The sequence below is a fragment of the Ranitomeya variabilis genome, chromosome 2 (assembly GCF_051348905.1).
Source record: "Ranitomeya variabilis isolate aRanVar5 chromosome 2, aRanVar5.hap1, whole genome shotgun sequence".
Taxonomy (NCBI): Eukaryota; Metazoa; Chordata; class Amphibia; order Anura; family Dendrobatidae; genus Ranitomeya; species Ranitomeya variabilis.
In genome coordinates this window covers 182,729,491-182,751,035 of record NC_135233.1, presented here as the reverse complement: position 1 = coordinate 182,751,035, position 21,545 = coordinate 182,729,491, and the positions used below count along the sequence as shown (strand labels likewise).

Sequence of the window (21,545 nt, the reverse complement as noted above, 5' to 3'; positions counted from 1 at the left end):
AACAGAATGAGTCTGGATCGTTAAGACAACTTCTTCTTGATGAGTTCATGCTTTTCACTGGAAAACAGACAACAACATAAAGTTAGTGCAAAAATCAAGCTATGAACAAACTTTTAGAACACTAATTAACACAAAACTATATTGAGAACTGCTCAGTTCAAGTACTAATCCAAAGAAATTAATGAGATGATGCGTCGCATTTACCAACAAGTGCTATAAATAAGATACCAAAAATGTCAAAAACTTGAGCCAATCTGGCAAAACTGATAGCATATTCAGAATCAGCACCCCAAAAATACCCCAAATACATTAAAATATTTTGGACACCAGAAAAAAAATTTTTTTTTGTTGACCTGTGTAATAGATAGATAGCTATATCTTTAGATAGATAGTAGACAGATATAGATAATAGATAGATCTATAGATAGATCTATCTATCTATCTATTATCTATAGATCTATCTATCTATAGATATATCTACCTTTCTGTGTGTGTAAACCGTATTCTTCAATGGCGTATGTAAATGAAGAGGTTGGACAAGAAATGACATCACAATTCTTTTTTTTTTGGTTAAATAATAGATCTTTGGTTAGCTTACAAAAACGCATACAAATCCGTATGAAAAAAACGCATGAAAATCTGCATAAACGCATCAAATCTGCACGGATTTTTACCTGCGTTTCTGCTAAGAGATGCAGAATGTGAACAGAAAATTCCACAGGCAAATATGCAACGTGTGTACATACCCTTAATTATTTCTGGATAGAATTTGTTGCTATATAAGCCTCAAAATGTATCGGTATAATATATTGCTTATCTATAGGGTATAACATTTTCTTGGGTACAGTTCGTTGCTATATAAGCCTAAAAAAAAAAATTTGGGCTGTGCACACATTACAGATTTGGTGCGTTTTTGTTGCGTTTTTTCGGCATGGATTTGTGACAAAACCTAATGCCAGCAAAGTTAATGAGAAACCTAAAGTGTCATATACACGTTAAAGGGAACCTGTCACCCCGTTTTTTCCGTATGAGATAAAAATACTGTTAAATAGGGCCTGAGCTGTGCATTACAATAGTGTATTTTGTGGACCCCGATTCCCCACCTATGCTGCCGAAATATGTTACCAAAGTAGCCGTTTTCGCCTGTCAATCAGGCTGGTCTGGTCAGATGGGCGTGGTGTCTTCCCCCAGATCTTGCTTATTTTTCCGTTGGTGGCGTAGTGGTTTGCGCATGCCCAAGTCCAGAATCCACTGCACAGGGGAGGGAAAAGAGCGCGATCTGCGCTATTCCCCTGGTGATCGGTGGGGGCGGCCATCTTCCTGTGGCCGCGCGTGCTCAGATGGAGCGCTCTGCTGCCCGGGGCTTCAGGAAAATGGCCGCGGGATGCTGCGCGTGCGCAGATGGAGATCGCGGCGGCCATTTTTTTTTTCAATAAAAGGTTTTATAATGGGGTTTTCGTGTTTACTACCTTGGATGTACTGACACAGACAGACACTGATCTGACAGGACCCTGACCGCGGCTACAGGATAGTATATAATATATCCTATAGCTGGGGTTGGGGTCCTACCAGACCAGTGTCTGTGTGTGTGTAATATATATATATATATATATATATATATATATATATATATATATATATATATATATAAAGTGTGGCGCCCCAGAGGCCTGGTCATCACAGTGGTATTGCTTTCCTCCCGGGGAGAGTGATGCTATGTCCAGAGGCAAGGAAGGATAACTGCATCCAGGTATCACAAACATGCAACACAATCACACTCCAGGCCACCAGGGGGAGCTTCTGATCCTATTTACTAGGTGACTCCCCATATATATATAAATGGTAGTCTGTAGGGAGAGTTAGTTAGTTCCAGACAGGAGTCAGTTCCAGACATCCGTCTGAGGAGGACAGAGGGTCCACGGAGCTGTGCATGCCCTCAGAGCTGCAGCTCCCAGAAAGAGACATTTTGAAGGCAGAATTGTATTGCAGCAAGCGTGAAGGTAGTCAAAGCAAAGGAGAGGATACCAGGAGGGGACCAGCTCCGAACTGGCTGCCTCCTTCTGAGGAGCAGAACACCGGTAGTCGGGACACCGAGGTAGCAAGGACCTCTATGCCTTACTTCAGAGACCGGCAGGACAGCTGAACTTTACGTTACCTGTCCGCACCTACACCCAGGAGGCACGGTGACACCCCACAGAGCCGGGTTATCTAAGAGACCCTATAAACAGGCTCAAGTCACCAGTCATACGGGTTTTGTCCTATCCGACTAAGGGGGACAGAGAGAGAAACACCACATCTGTGAGGACCTTATTTGAAGCTTATGCAGTAAGTGACTACACCACTACAGCGCAAGGGAAGGCTATTGATTTCCACCTGGACAAGGGGACTCTGGACTTGCCTCAGGACCGGCCAGACTCTACCTACCCTGCGGTCCGGTGCTCTGGATTGTGGATGCTGAAGTCTTCAGTAAAGGTAAAGAGACTGCAACCTTGTGTCCTCGTTCTTCTCTGCGCCTCTCATAATACCACCACTTACACACTGGGAAGCTCTGGGGATATACTTCACCTGTGGGAAGGTATACCATCTAGCTGCCATAACATCACCCCAGCGGACCCCTTAAAGCAGCGTCGGTCACCCTGACCGAATACCACGGGTGGCATCACGGACATAAACTCTATCCCTTTAAAGACCTTTCCCTTTTATACGGACGTCCCAGGGCCATGGACCGGGTCAGCCACCGTGACATCCCCCTTTGAGCCGACTGGACTCGGTACCGAGTACCCCCTTGCCCTGACGGGGTGCTCCAACTATATATGCCAAATAAATAAATATGACCCATATAGGACATCATAAGTAAAAATATGCCAAAGAGACTAATAACCATGTGGTTACATCTCAGGCAAACACATTATAAGGACATTCCTGAATACAACTGCAAACCAAAAAGAAATTGCGAGTACTAAGTCCACATAAAAAAAAAATGAATTTATTGAACATGCAGTTATTACAAATCACAATATGTAAATCAAATAAATATATGAAAACATCAAAAATTGAGTTACAGGATCAGGTAAGAAATGGCTGTAAATGTCCTGACAACCACAGATGTATACAGAATAAAGTGCATAGTGCTAGTAAATTCATGGGAAAGGAATAGGGTAGAGAAGAGTATATTCCAAAACTAATGAAGTGCGCACATCTATCAACGGAACCTGAATCTCCCCAAAGTTAAACCTGCTTACCCATGCTGTGTTAACTCAGGACACGCGCCACGCCGCCACCGCCGTGCGTTTTGCTTCACTTTTTCAAGGTGCGGTCTGCAGACTGACAAGACCGATTAGTATTGTCAGTCTCTATCTGAGGCACCAGGAGATTTATGGCAGCTGCTTGGAAGTCTTTTACAAATCGTGTGATGCTCGGGCGATTAGCACTGACGATGGTGACCCGATCTGTGCAAAAGTTCAAGCAACAGCCATAAATCTACTGTGCCTCAGATAGAGACTGCAGACACAGAACAAGAATCCTGCCGGGGCTTATTGGGAGAGGAGCAGCGTCCTGCTACCTCCTCCCTGCACAGTGAGTGCAGACACCTCATGTACTGTAGGTACTGGCAGAAGTCTGAGCTGTTACTTACAGCACCACTGTGTCCAGTCCTGCTCCTCTCCGGACTGAAGCAGCAGCTATGCGTCCTGACTTCTCTGCAGCAGGCACACTCACACAGCGTGCAATATGGATGTGTCTGCAGTGTACTGGAGGCAGCTGTGACAGGTACAGCGCTGGCACGCAGCGTCCCAGGGGGCATATGCTCCTCTGCCTCTCCCCGGCCACTGCCCGCAGTAGTGCAGGGAGATCATGTCTCTCTGCTCTACCACATAGTTTAACTATATCGGCGGGCTGTGCACGCTCATATAATATAAGGGTAGTGTAGCTCCGGGTGGACCCCCGTGAGCGGTGGGCCCGGGGCAACCGCACCCTCTGCCCCCTGGTAGCTATGCTATTGGTGAGTCCGTACCAAAGTCAAGGAGCCGGCATAAACCAGTACTTGATACGTCGGCAATGATTTAAAAGGGATAAAAATTTAAAGTTCGAAAAGTCCAATTTTTCAAATTTACCACCAAGTTTTAGATATTTTCATTGAAAAACACAAATCAAATCAACCTAAGTTTACTACTGTCTTGAAGCACAATGTGTCAGCAGAAAACAATCTCAGAATCTCCTGGATATGTTAAAACATTCCAGAGTTATTACCACATAAAGTCCCACTGGTTAGAATTGAAAAAATGTCCTGATCATGGAGGGTGAAAACAGGCTTTGACAAGAAGACCAAAAAGCTAACTTCAGATTGATCTAAAAGTGTTAGAGCAACTGTGGTTAAACCAAATTCTATATAATCATGCTTTGAGCCTAAGCTCTTATTCTTTGACCACGGTTATCCCAATGTATATAATCTGTTGATCCCCAAAATGTATAATCTCCTTGTCATATGCATTTTTTTACTTTTTAACTAAATTATCTAACTTGGGAAACAATCACCTATTTCTGCTATGAGTTTAAAGCTATCAGACAGATTCAGCCACTCTATGAGAATATGACAAGAGACTTACAGTTCCGTAGGCTTAAAATGTAGAACTAAAAACACATTAGGTAGACTAGGTTTTTATTATAAAGGCCCAGAACTAATTCTTAGCTTCTTCTCATTTATTTTAAATAAACTTATGGATATTATTACATATTGTTCTTACCTTGGTACAATGATAAGTAGCATTGGCAGCACAAATAAGATTAGTATTAGGCCATCCATCCAAGTCAGTATCTTCCCCACATATTATGCCATCACCCGCATATCCAGTTTGACATTCGCATTTGAAAGCAGGTTCGCTAAAGTGGCCAATGTAAATACATTCAGCATTCTTATGGCAATTGTGAGTTTGGTCTTTACATGGGTTTATTGGTTCACATTCCTGCAGATAGATATATTAGTATTAATTTGTATTATTTTTCCAGTAAAAAGTATATAATGAGGATTTTTTTTTCAGACAATGCAGCAATACAATTTTTCCACTGGCTAAATCGTAGTTATAAAAAATGCTAACTAAATTAGGCTTCTTAAACTGTTCACATTCCTGCTTCCTCCTCCAACAAGCATTACACATTCCATTGCAGACCTGTCACTCTCCATCGCAATAGGTAGAACTTGAAATTGTTTTGACAGGTACCGTACTCATTAGCATTCTTCGAATGAATTTCAAAACACGGTGTAGAGATTAATTACTGTGAGTCTACTATCAAAAACAAGACAAACTGACCTTCAAATGAAAGCTTTGCTACACCGCCTTTTATTGTAATAAATGGTTAGCAGAAAAATAAAAGTTGGAGACAAAATTTTGTTTTACAACGCACAAGTATCAGAATACATAACACATTTTGAGCTCACATCTTGTAATTAGACTAACCTTGGACCTCTAGTCCCAATATGAATAGCATTCTAAAAAACTTACTTGCTTGTCTTTTTTAGCAACCTCTAATCCAACACCAAATGGCTGACTGCCCTTATAGCGTGGCGGGCATGGTAGGCAATGGAAACCAGGATCAGTGTTCATGCAGCGATGGACACCGCCTAATCTGAAGCAGGCATCAGAAACCAATGCACACTGGAGATAAAAATACATTTCTTTAAAAACGCAAATAAAAAAAATCTATCACTTACATTCAAAACAAGTGTGTTTTGTTATACCTCATCAAGATCCTCACAAAATGTTCCATTACCAAGATATCCAACAGGGCAAGTTCCACATGACCAGGATCCATCAGGATAGCTACTGCACTCTGCCCCAGGAAAACAAGGATTAGATAGGCATCCATCTGTTTAAATAAAATTAACAAAATGTCAGTCAACAATATTTCCATATTACTTCTATTTATATTTAGCAGTCCAACATTTTATGCTGGTTTTAAACAAATTTATAAGAAAAAGAATTTGGGTTTGAATATGGGCCCTAGCCAGCTCACTGACTGCCCCAGGTGCACGGAACTCCGTCAGGATCAAACGTAGACTAGGAAAATACGAAGGTAGGCATTCCAGCTCCATACATACATACATACTACATACTACATACATACTACATACATACATACAACATACTACATACATACAACATACATACAACATACATACTACATACATACAACATACCAATACATACAACATACATACATACTACATACTACATACATACAACATACTACATACATACTACATACATACTACATACCTACTATATACATACTACATACATACAACGTATTCCTGGAGCCCATAGAGAGCGGTCGCATCAGCTGATGCTGCTGTTCTCTATGGGAGATCGTCGTTGGACACTTGTGGATTTCTGCGGATCAGGGAGTACATTGTTTGTTTGTTATTTTAATATTTTTTACAGATGACACTGGCTTCGGGGATCAAAGTGACAAGTGATGGTGAGTATGTAATGTATGTTATATGTACTGTATGTCTATATGTATGTATTGTATGTAATGTATGAATGTATTGTATGTAGTATATATGTTGTATATATGTATGTAGTATGTATGTATGTTGTATGTATGTAGTATGTTGTATGTATGTAGTATGCATGTAGTATGTTGTATGTATGTAGTATTTATGTAGTATGTATGTAGTATGTATGTATGTAGTATGTATGCAGTATGTATGTTGTATGTATGTTGTATGTATGTAGTATGTTGTATGTATGTAGTATGTATGTATGTAGTATGTTGTATGTATGTAGTATGTATGTTGTATGTATGTAGTATGTATGTTGTATGTATGTAGTATGTATGTTGTATGTATGTATGTAGTATGTATGTATGTTGTATGTATGTATGTTGTATGTATGTAGTATGTATGCAGTATGTATGTTGTATGTATTTATGTATGTTGTATATATGTAGTATGCATGTAGTATGTATGTAGTATGTATGTATGTAGTATGTTGTATGTATGTTGTATGTATGTTGTATGTATGTAGTATGTATGTTGTATGTATGTTGTATGTATGTAGTATGTTGTATGTATTTTGTATGTATATTGTATGTATGTAGTATGTTGTATGTAGTATGTATGTTTGTGCTTTGTTTTTTTTACATTCCACTCATTAGCCGTATGATGGGACTACTACTGTTCCATCATTGGCTAATGTGTCAATCACTGTCATTGTAGCAGGCATAGCCCGATGGGACTTGTAGTCCCATTGGACGATGCCTGCACACACACACACAACCCCCGAGAGGCCCGCACAGACCCCCCGGCAGGCCTGCACAGACTCCCGTCAGCCCGCACAGACCCCCGGCAGGCCCGTACAGACCCCCGTCAGGCCCGTACAGACCCCCATCAGGCCCGTACAGACCCCCGTCAGGCCCACACAGACCCCCGTCAGGCCCACACAGACCCCCGTCAGGCCCGCTCAGACCCCTCACGGTCACGCACAGACCCCGCCCGCACACACAGACACACAGTCTCCGCCCATGCACCGCCCACACTCCATTATAGCGCATCATGACATCATTTCAGCAGCCAATCACAGTCATGCCATTAGTTAACATGGCTAACATGCCTAACAGGATGTGCCCACACTTCTTAGGATCCTCAACTGGCTCATTGCATTATGGGAACTTCCAATTCCGGTATTCGATATTGTAAAAGTATCAGAACTCAGTATCGGAATTCCGATACAGCGAATATCGGACGATACCCGATATTTGTAGTATCGGAATGCTCAACACTAGTGGTAATATATTCACCAGCCACAGTCTTCCCAGGTTTGCAGCTAACCTGCAGTCCTCTTCTCACTTACGGGACTTCTGTTCTGACATACCGGATCACATTGAGCTTTAGGTTATACGCACACGTTGCAGATTTGACTGTGGAATTTCCTGTGCAGATTCTGCATTTCTTGGCAGAAAACGCAGGTCAGAATCTGCCCTTTTTTTTGGTATGTGCACACTTTGCAGATTTTTGTGCAGATTTCTTCCTTTTTTTTACCCCTGCAGATTTCTATTATGGAATGGGTGCAGAAACGCACCAGATCTGCAAAAAGAATTGACATGGTCCTTTTTTGAATCTGCTGCGTTTTCCGTGCAGATTTTTCTGCACCATTAGCACAGCATTTTTTTTGGCCATTGATTTACATTATACTGTAAATCACTTGCGGATCTGCAGCGTTTCTGTGCAGAAAGAAAAGCTGCAGATCTGCCGGAAATCTGCAACGTGTGCACATACCCTAATATGTGAGCTGGAAGTCGTTTTACAATGTAAGTCAGAACGAATACATTGTAAAAGTGACCTACGGAACACACTTGAGTTTATATCTCAACCCCAGAAGTACAAAACTCAAGTGAATGAGAAGAGGTAAGTATATTAACAAACTGCTTTTTTGAAGAAAAAGGATTGTAGTCTGACACTTAATGCAACTCAAGTTTACCACAACATATGTAAACAAAAGTTCTTTCTCCTTCTGTCTGACACTGATCAGTCTGATCGATGCAGGGCAGAAGAAAAAGCTATCAGAACCTTCACACACTAAACATCACTAAATCTGCACTGCCTTAACTAGCTGAAGGATGTTTAGGGTATGTGCACATGCAGCGCCCCAGAGTCCTGGTCGTTGCAGTACTGTTGCTCCGCCACTAAGGGGGGCTATGGTACGTCTGATGGCACTGAAGGAGTTCATCTGACCAGGTATCACATACACCAATACATTTCACAGTCTGGCCTCCAGGGGGAGCTAAGGGTTCTATGTATTAGGCCACTCCTCACAGTCTGGTAAAACTGGGGGTTAGGCAGGAAGTTAGACTAGAAAGCTGACTGGGATGGAACCAGGCAACACCTTGTGGCAGAGGGTGTTGTAGGGGAAGATTCGGAAGGGTCCCTGTCAGGGGTGGGATCCTGACAGAGGCCTAGCAACCAGAGAGAACGTTACGGGACCGCGCCTGCACGATATAGCGGCGGTACCCCAAGAAAGGACAAGAAGCGAGGTTTATTGTGCTGAGTGAGAAACGAGATCAACGCAACAAGGAGAAATACCAGTAGGAGTCGTGCTGTAAGACGAGGCAACATCCTATTGAGGCGCAAATAACCGGTGGCCGGAACGCGGAGGAAGTATAGAGCTCTAGGCATTACTTCAAACCTATGGCAGGGCAGTGAGTTATAGGCTGGCTGTCTCACCCAAATCACCTACGAAGACATATGGGGCAACATCTGGAGAGGGGCGACTCTAGGGTCCCGGAAGAGCTCCGAGCCTACCCGTCATACGGGTGCGTCCTAGCCATATCATCTCGGAGGACGAAGAAGAAGAACATCAGAATCGAGTTGTGAGGGAACACGAGAAACAGACACAACAGTTGTGGGGACTATCCCGTAAGCGCAGCAGGGGAGGACCACAACACACAAGCGCTAGAAGGTAGGCACAGATTTCCACCTGCAAAGGGAACTCTGGAGGTGCCATCGGACCGGCCGGACTTGCGTAGCCTGGTTAACCGTACTTCGGACTGAGGACTGTGAGACCTTCAGTAAAGAGGTAAAGAGACTGCAACCTGGTGTCCTCGTTATTTACTGCTACCTGCACTGCACAGCACGATAACACCCTCCTACACCTCTACCTTTATTGTACGCCCCTCAGCAGGGTCACGGGCCGGGTCTAGCCACCGTGACAATCCCAGACCAGAGACTCAGAGGCCCGGTACCGGGTACCCCTCGGCCCTGCGGCAGTGGGGGCGCTGCAAGCACACGTAGGTGGGATCTCAGCGGATTTTTCCGTACCTGCTTTTGTAAATCCCCAGGTAAACTGCACTGCGGATTACCTGTGGATTTACTGCGGAATTACCGCGGTTTTTGTGCGGATTCCACCTGTGGTTTTATTCCTGCGGATTCCTATTATTGAGCAGGTGTAAACTGCAGCGGAATCCGCACAAAGAATTGACATGCTGCGGAATAAACAACGCAGCGTTTCTGCACGGTATTTTCCGCAGCATGTGCACTGCGGATTTTGTTTTCCATAGGTACTGGACTGTAGGTTCCATAGGTACTGGTACTGTAAACTAATGGAAAACAGCTGCGAATTTGCAGCGTTAAAACCGCTGCGGATACACAGCAAAATCCGTAGCGTGTGCACATAGCCTTAAGGTTATGTGATCAGTCACTTAAAAATATGGTAGTATATGCATATGTATGCATACGTATGCACGTATGTGTGTCGCGTGGGTGTTTGATCATGTAGATGAACTGTGTGCATTGATGTGGCTGAGATGTATGTGTGCTAATATAGGAGAGTTGTGTGTATGTTGATTTAGCTGAATTGTATGTGTGTATGTAGCAAATCTATGTGTTTTTGCAGCACTGCTGTGTTTGGAGAAGAGCTGTGAGTGTATGTAGCAAAGCTGTGAATGTGTAAATACAGCATAGCTGAGTGTACATGTACAGTTTATGCAGCAGTAATGTAGATAGGGGCGGACATACAGCCGATGCAGATGCACAGGGGCCCCGAAGGAGAGGGGGCTCGATTAGCTGCTGAACTGTCTTGGTCTCTGATAGAGCCAGCGGCAGCATCTACACTAAGAGCAGAAGAAGGGGTCCCGTACCTGAGTCTTTTGCAGTCAGAGATGGGCATGCACTCTGCAGAATATGTTGGAAGGGGCCCCTTCCTCTCCTCCTACTTGATGCTGCCACTCACTTTATGAAGCAGGAGCGGGGATCCCTGGACACACCCCCCAGGATTTTCCCGGGAGTCGTTCAGGAACAGGCAGGATGACAGGCCCGGCAAGTATGGCCGATCTCAGTCAACCGTGTCTCCTGCCTCCTCACTGCAACTGACTGCTGGGAAAAGCCGACGAGCAGTCAGTACAAAAGGATGCTGTTATGGGGAGCACCTTCCATCATTATATAGTGTCCTGTTATGTGGAGTGACGTCTTTTATTACATATTACCATCTCTTGTCATCTACAGCACCATCCCTTACATTGAGTATTCTCATTATTTTTGTTATTCACAGAGCCCTCTCTTTATTACATAGAATCTTCTCATGTAGAAGGTAAAATGACAGCTGATGGAGCAGCATCTGACCAGAAGACCAGTCCGTCAGCCTCATCCATCACAAAAGAAGCTTTCCCATGCTCCATCAGCTGTCATTTCAGTTTATATGTAACAAGAGAGGACAACATATAATAAATAACAGGGAGCTATAAATAACAAAAATAACGAGAATCCGATATGTAAGGGATGGTGCTGTATATAACAAGAGGGAACTATGTAATAAGGGGCAGCAATATATATAATGAGAGGAGACTAGCAAATATATATATATATATATATATATATATATATATATATATATATATATATATATATATACCGTATATCTGTAGCTTGATCACCATAAAAGGAGGGGGGCCCAAACACATTTTTTTGCACAGGGGCCCCAAGCTGTCAGTGTCCGCCCCTGAATGTGGATATGTATGCATTGCAGAGAGTGTACGCTGTAAAAAACGATTAACAAGGCATATACTAAGAGGGAGAAAAACTCCCTTTTTTGATATTAGACTCTCATTCAAATGAGCCACCTTCAGCTGAAGTTGCCTCCAGGTCAATTCCTATGCTTCTCTAAGCTGGAGAATTCCCTTGGAGGCGACTTCAGCTGACATCGGTTCACTTGAATGAGAGGCTCGTGCCAAGAAAGGGAGTGTTAGGTGTCAAGGTCCCGCCGCTGCACAAGGGGAATCTTGAACCATGTCAGCTGCGGTTTCCCATTCTCCTCCAGCCGCAGTGAAGCTTGCTCAGCGGAGATGTTGGTCCCAGTGCCTGGCTCGGACAGATGCTGCGCATTTGGTTACTGCTGACCTTCCAGGCTCAGCCATTATAACCAATACTGTTCAGCTGCGAGCAGGCGTCCCTGGGACTAAGTCCTGCTTTTCTCCTTCTGAGCATGCCCAAGGGAAGATCTCTCATTGGAGGTCGGAGGTCACACGCTTAGGTCCTGTAGCAGCTTCTATTGGTCCACCAGGAAGGTCCTGAAGAGCTGCAGGTATAAAAGGTTTGCATGGCCACTCGGCTATGCGCTAGTGTAAATCAGTATTTGTGGATGCATGCCTGTCCTGCTGAAAGCTCCGAATCATTCCCATCCCTAGGGTACCGTCACACATTGAAATTTCCATCGCTACGACGTTACGATTCGTGACGTTCTAGCGATATCGTTATGATATCGCTGTGTCTGACACGCTACTGCGATCAGACACCCTGCTGATAATCGTACGTCGTAGCAGATCGTTTGGAACTTTCTTTCGTCGCTTGATCACCCGCTGACATCGCTGGATCGTTGTGTGTGACAGCGATCCAGCGATGTCTTCGCTTGTAACCAGGGTAAACATCGGGTAACTAAGCGCAGGGCCGCGCTTAGTAACCCGATGTTTACCCTGGTTACAAGCGTAAACGTAAAAAAACAAACAGTACATACTCACCCGTCGGTGTCCTTCAGGTCCCTTGCCGTCTGCTTCCTGCTCTGAGTGCCGGCCGGAAAGTGAGAGCAGAGCGCAGCGGTGCTGCGCTCTGCTCTCACTGTGCGGCTGCACTCAGAGCAGGAAGCAGACGGCAAGGGACCTGAAGGACACCGACGGGTGAGTATGTACTGTTTGTTTTTTTACGTTTACGCTGGTAACCAAGGTAAACATCGGGTTACTAAGCGCGGCCCTGCGCTTAGTTACCCGATGTTTACCCTGGTTACCCGGGGACTTCGGCATCGCTCCAGCGCCGTGATTGCAACGTGTGACCGCAGTCTACGACGCTGGAGCGATGATTATACGACGCTGCGACGTCACGAATCGTGCCGTCGCAGCGATGAAAATTTCAATGTGTGACGGTACCCCTAGAGTTGTTGAATGCTCACGAGTATTGTAGCTATCTAGTGCCAGATAGTGCCATCCAGCACCAGGCACAAAATATACTGCGTCTATCCTGCAGTGACCGCCGCTGTGGTACTGTAGGCACTCTGTGCGGCTATCTTTGGGGACTCCCGTTTAATCCCAGCATCTGACTCAGGGCGTCCTCAGGCGCGGGCTCAAAAGCCACCGAGAGTCAGAGCGGGATCAACCACCAGAATAGTGGCGGTGAGTTGCATTGATCCCACTAGTATCCATTTGCGTGCACCCTGTGAATGCTACCAGGGCACAGCATTGATCCTTAATCCCGGCGACTCTGTGAAGCAACAGAGTTCGCTCCTATACAGACCGGGTGACGGTACCCGTGTCTATTCAGGCATAGTACTGCCATATAGTGCCGCCATTTACTAGCAGCAGGTTCCACTCCTGCACGGTGGACCCCAGGCTGCGAACGCACCTATACTATCTCTATATTTACTCGGTGCTTTCCGCCAGCCGTAACAGGGAGTTTTTCTCTCACTTGGTAAATGCTTTAATTTTTTGTTAAATTATAAATGTTTTTAAATCTGCATTTAAATGAAATAATAAAAATTTTAGTGATATTTCTTTTTAACATGGGAAAGGAGGGCGTAAGAATTAATTACATATACATTTGCCCTTGTGCCACTGATGTCTAAGATCCTACAGTATCTATGCTCCAAATCCTATCTTCATAAAACTGACTCATGCACTACCAAATGTTTATCCCTTTTTTTATAATACAATGCATCTCGCATAAAAAAAGAAAGATATATTCTGCTGTTAAGAAGACTAACCAGACAAATGGAGAATATCACAAAACACCACTTAACTAAATAATAGCATTATTATTAATTTTTTTAATACAATATGTCTCACCTATAGGACAATCTTGTTTGTTACACATTTCTTTTTCTTTAATATCACCAGCACATTTTTTTCCTCCATATTGTGGTCTGGGGTTATTGCAGATTCGAGACCTCTCTCTTAGACCTCCTCCACAGCTCACAGTGCAAGTAGACCATGGAGACCAAGGTCCCCATTTACCATTAACTGAAATAAGAAAATTACAACATTTCAGAAATACTTTTTACTTAGAAAGTATATTGTTTCAGGAAAGAGCATTAAGTCATTAAAGTTCTATTGTTAGGATATTTATGGATATAAATATGAACTGTAAAGAATGTTCACAATATTCAAATGTGCCCCCAATAGAGCCATTAAGTTTAAATATTGTGCCACTCTGTAAATATGTAAAAAAAAGGAAAAGAAAGCGCTCTTTGTGTGGATCAAATGAGGTTACAGCATAAAACAGTGAGTAGCGTTACAGACCTGAAATGGTTGTGTGGCATCAAACACAACACTGTTGAAAGCATAATTACCGTATATACTCGAGTATAAGCTGAGAATTTCAGCCTATTTTTTTAGGCTGAAATTGCCCCTCTCGGATTATACTCGAGTCATTCCCAGGGGTCGGCAGGGGAGGGGGAGCGGCAGCTGTCTAATCATACTTACCTGCTCCTGGTGCGGTCCCTGCACATCCCTGGTTCTCCGGGCGCTGACTTCTTCCTGTATTGAGCGGTCACATTACATTACAGTAATGAATATGGACCTGACTCCACTCCCATAGGGGTGGAGCCGCATATTCATTACTGTAATGAGCGGTACCATGTGACCGCTCAATGCTGGAAGAGCTGTCAGTGCCCGGAGAACCAGGGACATGCAGGGACCGCGCCAGGAGCAGGTGAGTTTGACGGGGGCAGTGCGCGATATTCACTTGTCCCCGTTCAACCATCAGGCGCCGCTCCGTCTTCCGCGTCCTCTACAGTGACGCTCAGGTCAGAGGGCGCGATGACTCGATTAGTATGCACGCCGCCCTCTGCCTGAACAGTCAATGCAGAGGACGCGGAAGACACAGCGGCAGTCGGCGGTGGATCGCGGACAGGTGACTATAGCAAGTGCCGGGGGCCAGAGCGATGAGAGGAGAGTATGTCATTTTTTTTTTTTAACTGCAGCAACGGCATATGGGGCATAATAGTCTATGGAGCATCTCATGGGGCTATAATCAGCATTTGTGCAGCATTATATGGGGCAAATATTTCTATGGAGCATCTTATGGGGCCATGTGCAGCATTATATGGGGCAAATGTCTGTATGGAGCATCTTATGGGGCCATAATCAACATTTGTGCAGCATTGTATGGGGCAAATGCCTCTATGGAGCATCTTATGGGGTCATAATCAACATTTGTGCAGCATTATATGGGGCATATTTTAATATGGAGCATCTTATGGGGCCCCCCATAAACTGTATGGAGCATTATATGGGGATCCTTATTCAATATGGATATTTGAAAACACTTAACCTACTGATGTCTCAATTAATTTTACTTTTATTGGTATCGATTTTTATTTTTGACATTTACCGGTAGCTGCTGCATTTTCCACCCTAGGCTTATACTCGAGTCATTAAGTTTTCCCAGTTTTTTGTGGCAAAATTAGGAGTCTCGGCTTATACTCGGGTCGGCATATACTCGAGTATATACGGTAACTCTCCTATGGCTGCAGCTATGCTCTCTGGATCTCAGATGATGAGAGTTCGGATTGAAAATGGTGAAACAATTAGAAAAGCTGATATTGCTTGGTCTGCAACAAAGCGCTGCCATTAAACGGAGGTTGAAAAATATATCTGTATAAAAATAAGAACAGACTCAAACCCAAGGGAGGATTTTCCTCAAAACCAACACAAAAAAGATTAAGAATTGAAAATCTCTAATATATCTGATCATTCTTTGAGTTTGTATGAGATTAAATTACTTATTAAGGGATTGTCCTTTTGTCCTACCACTAAGGCCGGCGTCACATTTAGCGTAGGGAAATACAGTCCGATTTTTACAGGCGTAATACGCAGAAAAGTTCCTGAACAGTGATCCGTATTTAAGGCGAGGATGCGATTTTTTCTCAAAAAATTATTCGTGTGTCATCCGTATGGCATCCATATGGCGAGATTTTCTCGCCGTCTTGCAAAATGGACATAGAATGGATCCATGGGCTCAAATATTCGTGAATACATATATACAGTCTACATATATATATATATATACATATATATATATATATATATATATATATATATATATATATATATATATATATATAATTGTCTAAGGTCCACTTCTGTCTGTTTGTCTGTCTGTTTCTCTGTAACGGAAATCCTGCGTCGCTGATTGGTTGCGGCCGGCTGGGCGCGACCAATCAGCGGCAGGCACAGTCCGGCCTCGAATTGGCCCCTCCCTACTCCCCTCCAGTCAGTGCCCCTCCATACTCCCCTCCAGTCAGCGGCCACATAGCGTTTTAGCAGTCCGGTAAACGGTGTGACCAACTTTTTACTGCATAGGCAGCATCAATAGTAAAAGCATATAATGTAAAAAATAATAAAAAATCATTATATTTTCACCTTCCGGTGTCCGCGGCAGCCTTTCCCGCTCCTCGCGACGCTCCGGTCCCAAGAATGCATTGCGGCAAAGCCCCGTGATGAAGTAGCGGTCTCGCGAGATGATGACGTAGAGGTCTTGCGAGACCGCTACATCATCACGGTTTATTGCCGCAAAGCATTACTGGGAGCGGAGCGCCGCGAGGAGCATCGCTAAAGCCCTGGGCTGGATTCGGGGTCTGCCGGAAAGTGAGTATATAACTATTTTTTATTTTAATTCTATTTTAAACAGGGATATGGTGCCCACATTGCTATATACTACGTGGGCTGTGTTATATACCACGTGGGCTGTTATATACTGTGTGGGCTGTATTATATACTGTGTGGGCTGTGTTATATACTACGTCGCTGTGCAATATACTACGTGAGCTGTGCTATATAATAGGTGGGCTGTGCTATATACTATGTGGACTGTGTTATATACTGTGTGGGCTGTTATATACTGCGTGGGCTGTGTTATATACTGCATGGGCTGTTATATACTGCATGGGCTGTGCTATATACTATGTGGGCTGTGCTATATACTACATTGGCTGTTATATACTGCGTGGGCTGTGTTATATACTACGTCGCTGTGCATTATACTACATGGGCTGTGCTATATACTACGTGGGCTGTGCTATATACTACGTTGGCTGTGTTATATACTGCGTGGTCTGTTATATACTGCGTGGGCTGTGTTATACACTGCGTGGGCTGTTATATACTGCGTGGGCTGTGCTATATACTACGTGGACTGTGTTATATACTGCGTGGGCTGTTTTATATACCACATGGGCTGTGCTATATACCACGCAGGCTGTGCTATATACTACGCGGGCTGTGCTATATACTGTGTGGGCTGTTATATACTACGTGGGCTGTGTTATATACTGCGTGGGCTGTTATATACTGCGTGGGCTGTGCTATATACTACGTGGGCTGTGCTATATACTACGTGGGCTGTGTTATATACTGCGTGGGCTGTGTAATATACTGCGTGGGCTGTGTTATATACTGCTTAGGCTGTGCTATATACTATGTGGGCTGTGCTATATACTACGTGGGCTGTTATATACTGCATGGGCTGTGCTATATATCAAATCAAGGCAGCAAAAAAAAATTGAGACAGAGAGACTCATTGCCAGAGAGAGTAAAAATAATCCCAAAATATTCTTTAACTACATAAATAGTAAGAAACTAAAGAATGAAAGTATTGGCCCCCTTAAAAATAGTCTGGGGGAAATGGTGGATGAGGAAAAAGCCAATATGCTAAATGACTTTTTTTCATCAGTATTTACACAAGAAAATTCCATGGCAGACAATATGATCAGTGATAACAAAAATTCCCCATTAAGTGTCACCTGCTTAACCCAGCAGGAAGTACGACGGCGTCTAAAAATCACTAAAATTGACAAATGTCAAGGCCCGGATGGGATACACCCCCGAGTACTGCAGGAACTAAGTTCAGTCATTGATAGACCATTATTTTTAATCTTTAAAGAGTCCATAATAACAGGGTCTGTACCACAGGACTGGTGTATAGGAAATGTGGTGCCAATATTCAAAAAGGGGACAAAAACTGAACTCGGAAATTATAGGCCAGTAAGCTTAACCTCTACTGTGGGTAAAATCCTGGAGGGCATTCTAAGGGATGCTATACTGGAGTATCTGAAGAGGAATAACCTCATGACCCAGTATCAGCACGGGTTTACTAGGGACCGTTCATGTCAGACTAATTTGATCAGTTTCTATGAAGAGGTAAGTTCCGGACTGGACCAAGGGAATCCAGTAGATGTAGTGTATATGGACTTTTCAAAAGCTTTTGATACGGTGCCACACAAAAGGATGATACATAAAATGAGAATAATGGGGATAGGGGAAAATATGTGTAAGTGGGTTGAGAGCTGGCTCAGGGATAGGAAACAAAGGGTGGTTATTAATGGAACACACTTGGACTGGGTCGCGGTTAGCAGTGGGGTACCACAGGGGTCAGTATTGGGCCCTCTTCTTTTTAACATATTTATTAATGACCTTGTAGGGGGCATTCAGAGTAGAATTTCAATATTTGCAGATGACACTAAACTCTGCAGGGTAATCAATACAGGGGAGGACAATTTTATATTACAGGATGATTTATGTAAACTAGAAGCTTGGGCTGATAAATGGCAAATGAGCTTTAATGGGGATAAATGTAAGGTCATGCACTTGGGTAGAAGTAATAAGTTGTATAACTATGTGCTTAATTCTAAAACTCTGCGCAAAACCGTCAATGAAAAAGACCTGGGTGTATGGGTGGATGACAAACTCATATTCAGTGGCCAGTGTCAGGCAGCTGCTACAAAGGCAAATAAAATAATGGGATGTATTAAAAGAGGCATAGATGCTCATGAGGAGAACATAATTTTACCTCTATACAAGTCACTAGTTTGACCACACTTAGAATACTATGCACAGTTCTGGTCTCCGGTGTATAAGAAAGACATAGCTGAACTAGAGCGGGTGCAGAGAAGAGCGACCAAGGTTATTAGAGGACTGAGGGTCTGCAATACCAAGATAGGTTATTACACTTGGGGCTGTTTAGTTTGGAAAAACGAAGACTAAGGGGTGATCTTATTTTAATGTATAAATATATGAGGGGACAGTACAAAGACCTTTCTGATGATCTTTTTAATCATAGACCTGAGACAGGGACAAGGGGGCATCCTCTACGTCTGGAGGAAAGAAGGTTTAAGCATAATAACAGACACGGATTCTTTTCTGTAAGAGCAGTGAGACTATGGAACTCTCTGCCGTATGATGTTGTAATGAGTGATTCATTACTTAAATTTAAGAGGGGACTGGATGCCTTTCTTGAAAAGTATAATGTTACAGGGTATACACACTAGATTCCTTGATAGGGCGTTGATCCAGGGAACTAGTCTGACTGCCGTATGTGGAGTTGGGAAGGAATTTTTTTCCCCAATGTGGAGCTTACTCTTTGCCACATGTTTTTTTTTTGCCTTCCTATGGATCAACATGTTAGGGCATGTTAGGTTAGGCTATGGGTTGAACTAGATGGACTTAAAGTCTTCCTTCAACCTTAATAACTATGTAATATACTATGTGGCTCTGCAATATACTACGTGGGTGTGTTATATACTACATAGCTGTGCTATATACTACGTGCCTGTGCTATATACTATGTGGCTGTGCAATATACTATGTGGCTGTGCTATATACTACGTGGCTGTGTTATATACTACGTAGCTGTGCTATATACTATGTGCCTGTGCTATATACTACGTGGCTGTGAAATATACTACGTGGCTGTGTTATATACTGGGTGGGCTGTGCTATATACTACGTGCCTGTGCTATATACTGCAGGGCTGTGCTATTTACTACGTGGCTGCTATATACTATGTGGCTGTGCTACATACTACTGTGTTATATATTACGCAGCTGTGCTATATAATACGTGGCTGTTATATACTACGTGGCTGTGCTATATTCTACGTGGGCTGTGTTATATGCTACGTGGGCTGTGAGACTCTTTCGCTGGGGCCCTCAAAAACCTGCAGATGGCCCTGGCTTCACTGATTGGTCGCGGCCAGCCGCGAACAATCAGCGACAGGCGCAGTCCCGCGGTGAATTACAGAGGATTTGAACCACGCTTCACTAATTGGTCGCACCCGGCCTGCCGAATCCTGTGTATTCATTACAATATTCTGGCATAAACTCATATGAACTCTAGCGTAGGAAAATATTCTGAAAAATTCCCACGCTAGAGATCATATGAAGTTATGCCAGCAGGGGGTGCAGCACCGCAAGTCTAGGTAGCTACGTTCCCCTGCATTACATTCATTCCCCTGTTTTTACAGCCAGGGGCAGCTGCATTAGCAGGCTACTGGACGTAAAATTATTTAACCTTCCTTCAGATGGATTTACATCATGGGACACGACTGTATGGCAGATAGGTATGAGATATTGTTGTTTTTTTTATTTTAACTTTTTTTTAAGAAGACAAGGGTTGTCATTTGGATTAAGCGTATATTAAACCTATCACAACACCAGGTGTATTTATTTCATTAAAATACTTTTTTCCTAATGTGTGTGTGTCTTTTTAACCCTTCTATATATATAATTGTCTAAGGGGCACTTCCGCCTGTCTGTTTGTCTGTCACGGAAATCCCAAGTCGCTGATTGGTCGTGGCCAGCCGGCCGCGACCAGTCATCAATGGGCACAGTCCGTCCGCGAAATGGCCGCTCCCTACTCCCCTGCAATCAGTGCCCCCTCGATACTCCCCCCAGTCAGCGCCCGCCACCCACATAGCGTTTTAGCAGTCCATTAAACCGACTGCGTTACACCGCGGCATATCGCGGTGTAACGCAGTCTGTTAACGCTGCTATTAACACTACCTATGAAGCATCAATAGTAAAATAGTAAAATATTATCAAAATTAAGATATAATGTTAAAAATAATAATAATAAAAAAATGGTGCTATTCTCATCTTCCACCGTCCACCGATGCGTGCGAGCGGCGAGGCTGCCACCAGCTTCCATTCCCAGAGATGCACTGCAAAATTACCCAGATGACTTAGCGGTCTTGCGAGACTCCTAAGTCATCTGGGTAATTTAGCAATGCATCACTGGGAATGGAAGCTGCCAGCAGCCTTGCACGCATCGGGACAACTTCGGTGGACGCCGGAGGGTGAGTATATAACTATTTTTTATTTTAATTCTTTTTTTTAACAGAGATATGGTGCTCACACTGCTATATACTACATGGGCTGTGTTATATACTGCGTGACTGATATATACTACGTGGGCAGTGTTATATACTGCATGGGCTGTGTTATATACTACGTTACTGCTATATACTACATGGCTGCTATATACTACATGGCTGCTATATACCACGTGGCTGCTACATACTATGTGGCTGTGCTATATACTACGTGGCTGTGCTATATACTACGTGGCTGTGCTATATACTACGTGGCTCTGTATATACTATGTGGCTCTGTATATACTACGTGGCTGTGTTATATAATAAGTGGGCTGTTATATACTACGTGGCTGTGCTATATACTATGTGGCTGTGCTATATAGTACGTGGGTGCTATATACTACGTGGCTGTGCTATATACTAC

General features: G+C 43.5%; 1 protein-coding gene across 1 annotated transcript in view; it reads right to left on the bottom strand.

The window, feature by feature from the left end:
- Positions 1–21,545, bottom strand: part of THBS2 (thrombospondin 2) — a 471,688-nt gene that overhangs the window by 207,756 nt on the left and 242,387 nt on the right. Inside the window, exons 10-13 of the mRNA XM_077283271.1 lie at positions 13,819–13,992; positions 5,735–5,862; positions 5,499–5,651; positions 4,743–4,961 (exon numbers count right to left, since the gene is read on the bottom strand). Coding sequence (XP_077139386.1) covers positions 4,743–4,961; positions 5,499–5,651; positions 5,735–5,862; positions 13,819–13,992 — 674 coding nt within the window. The remainder of the gene's footprint in view (positions 1–4,742; positions 4,962–5,498; positions 5,652–5,734; positions 5,863–13,818; positions 13,993–21,545) is intronic.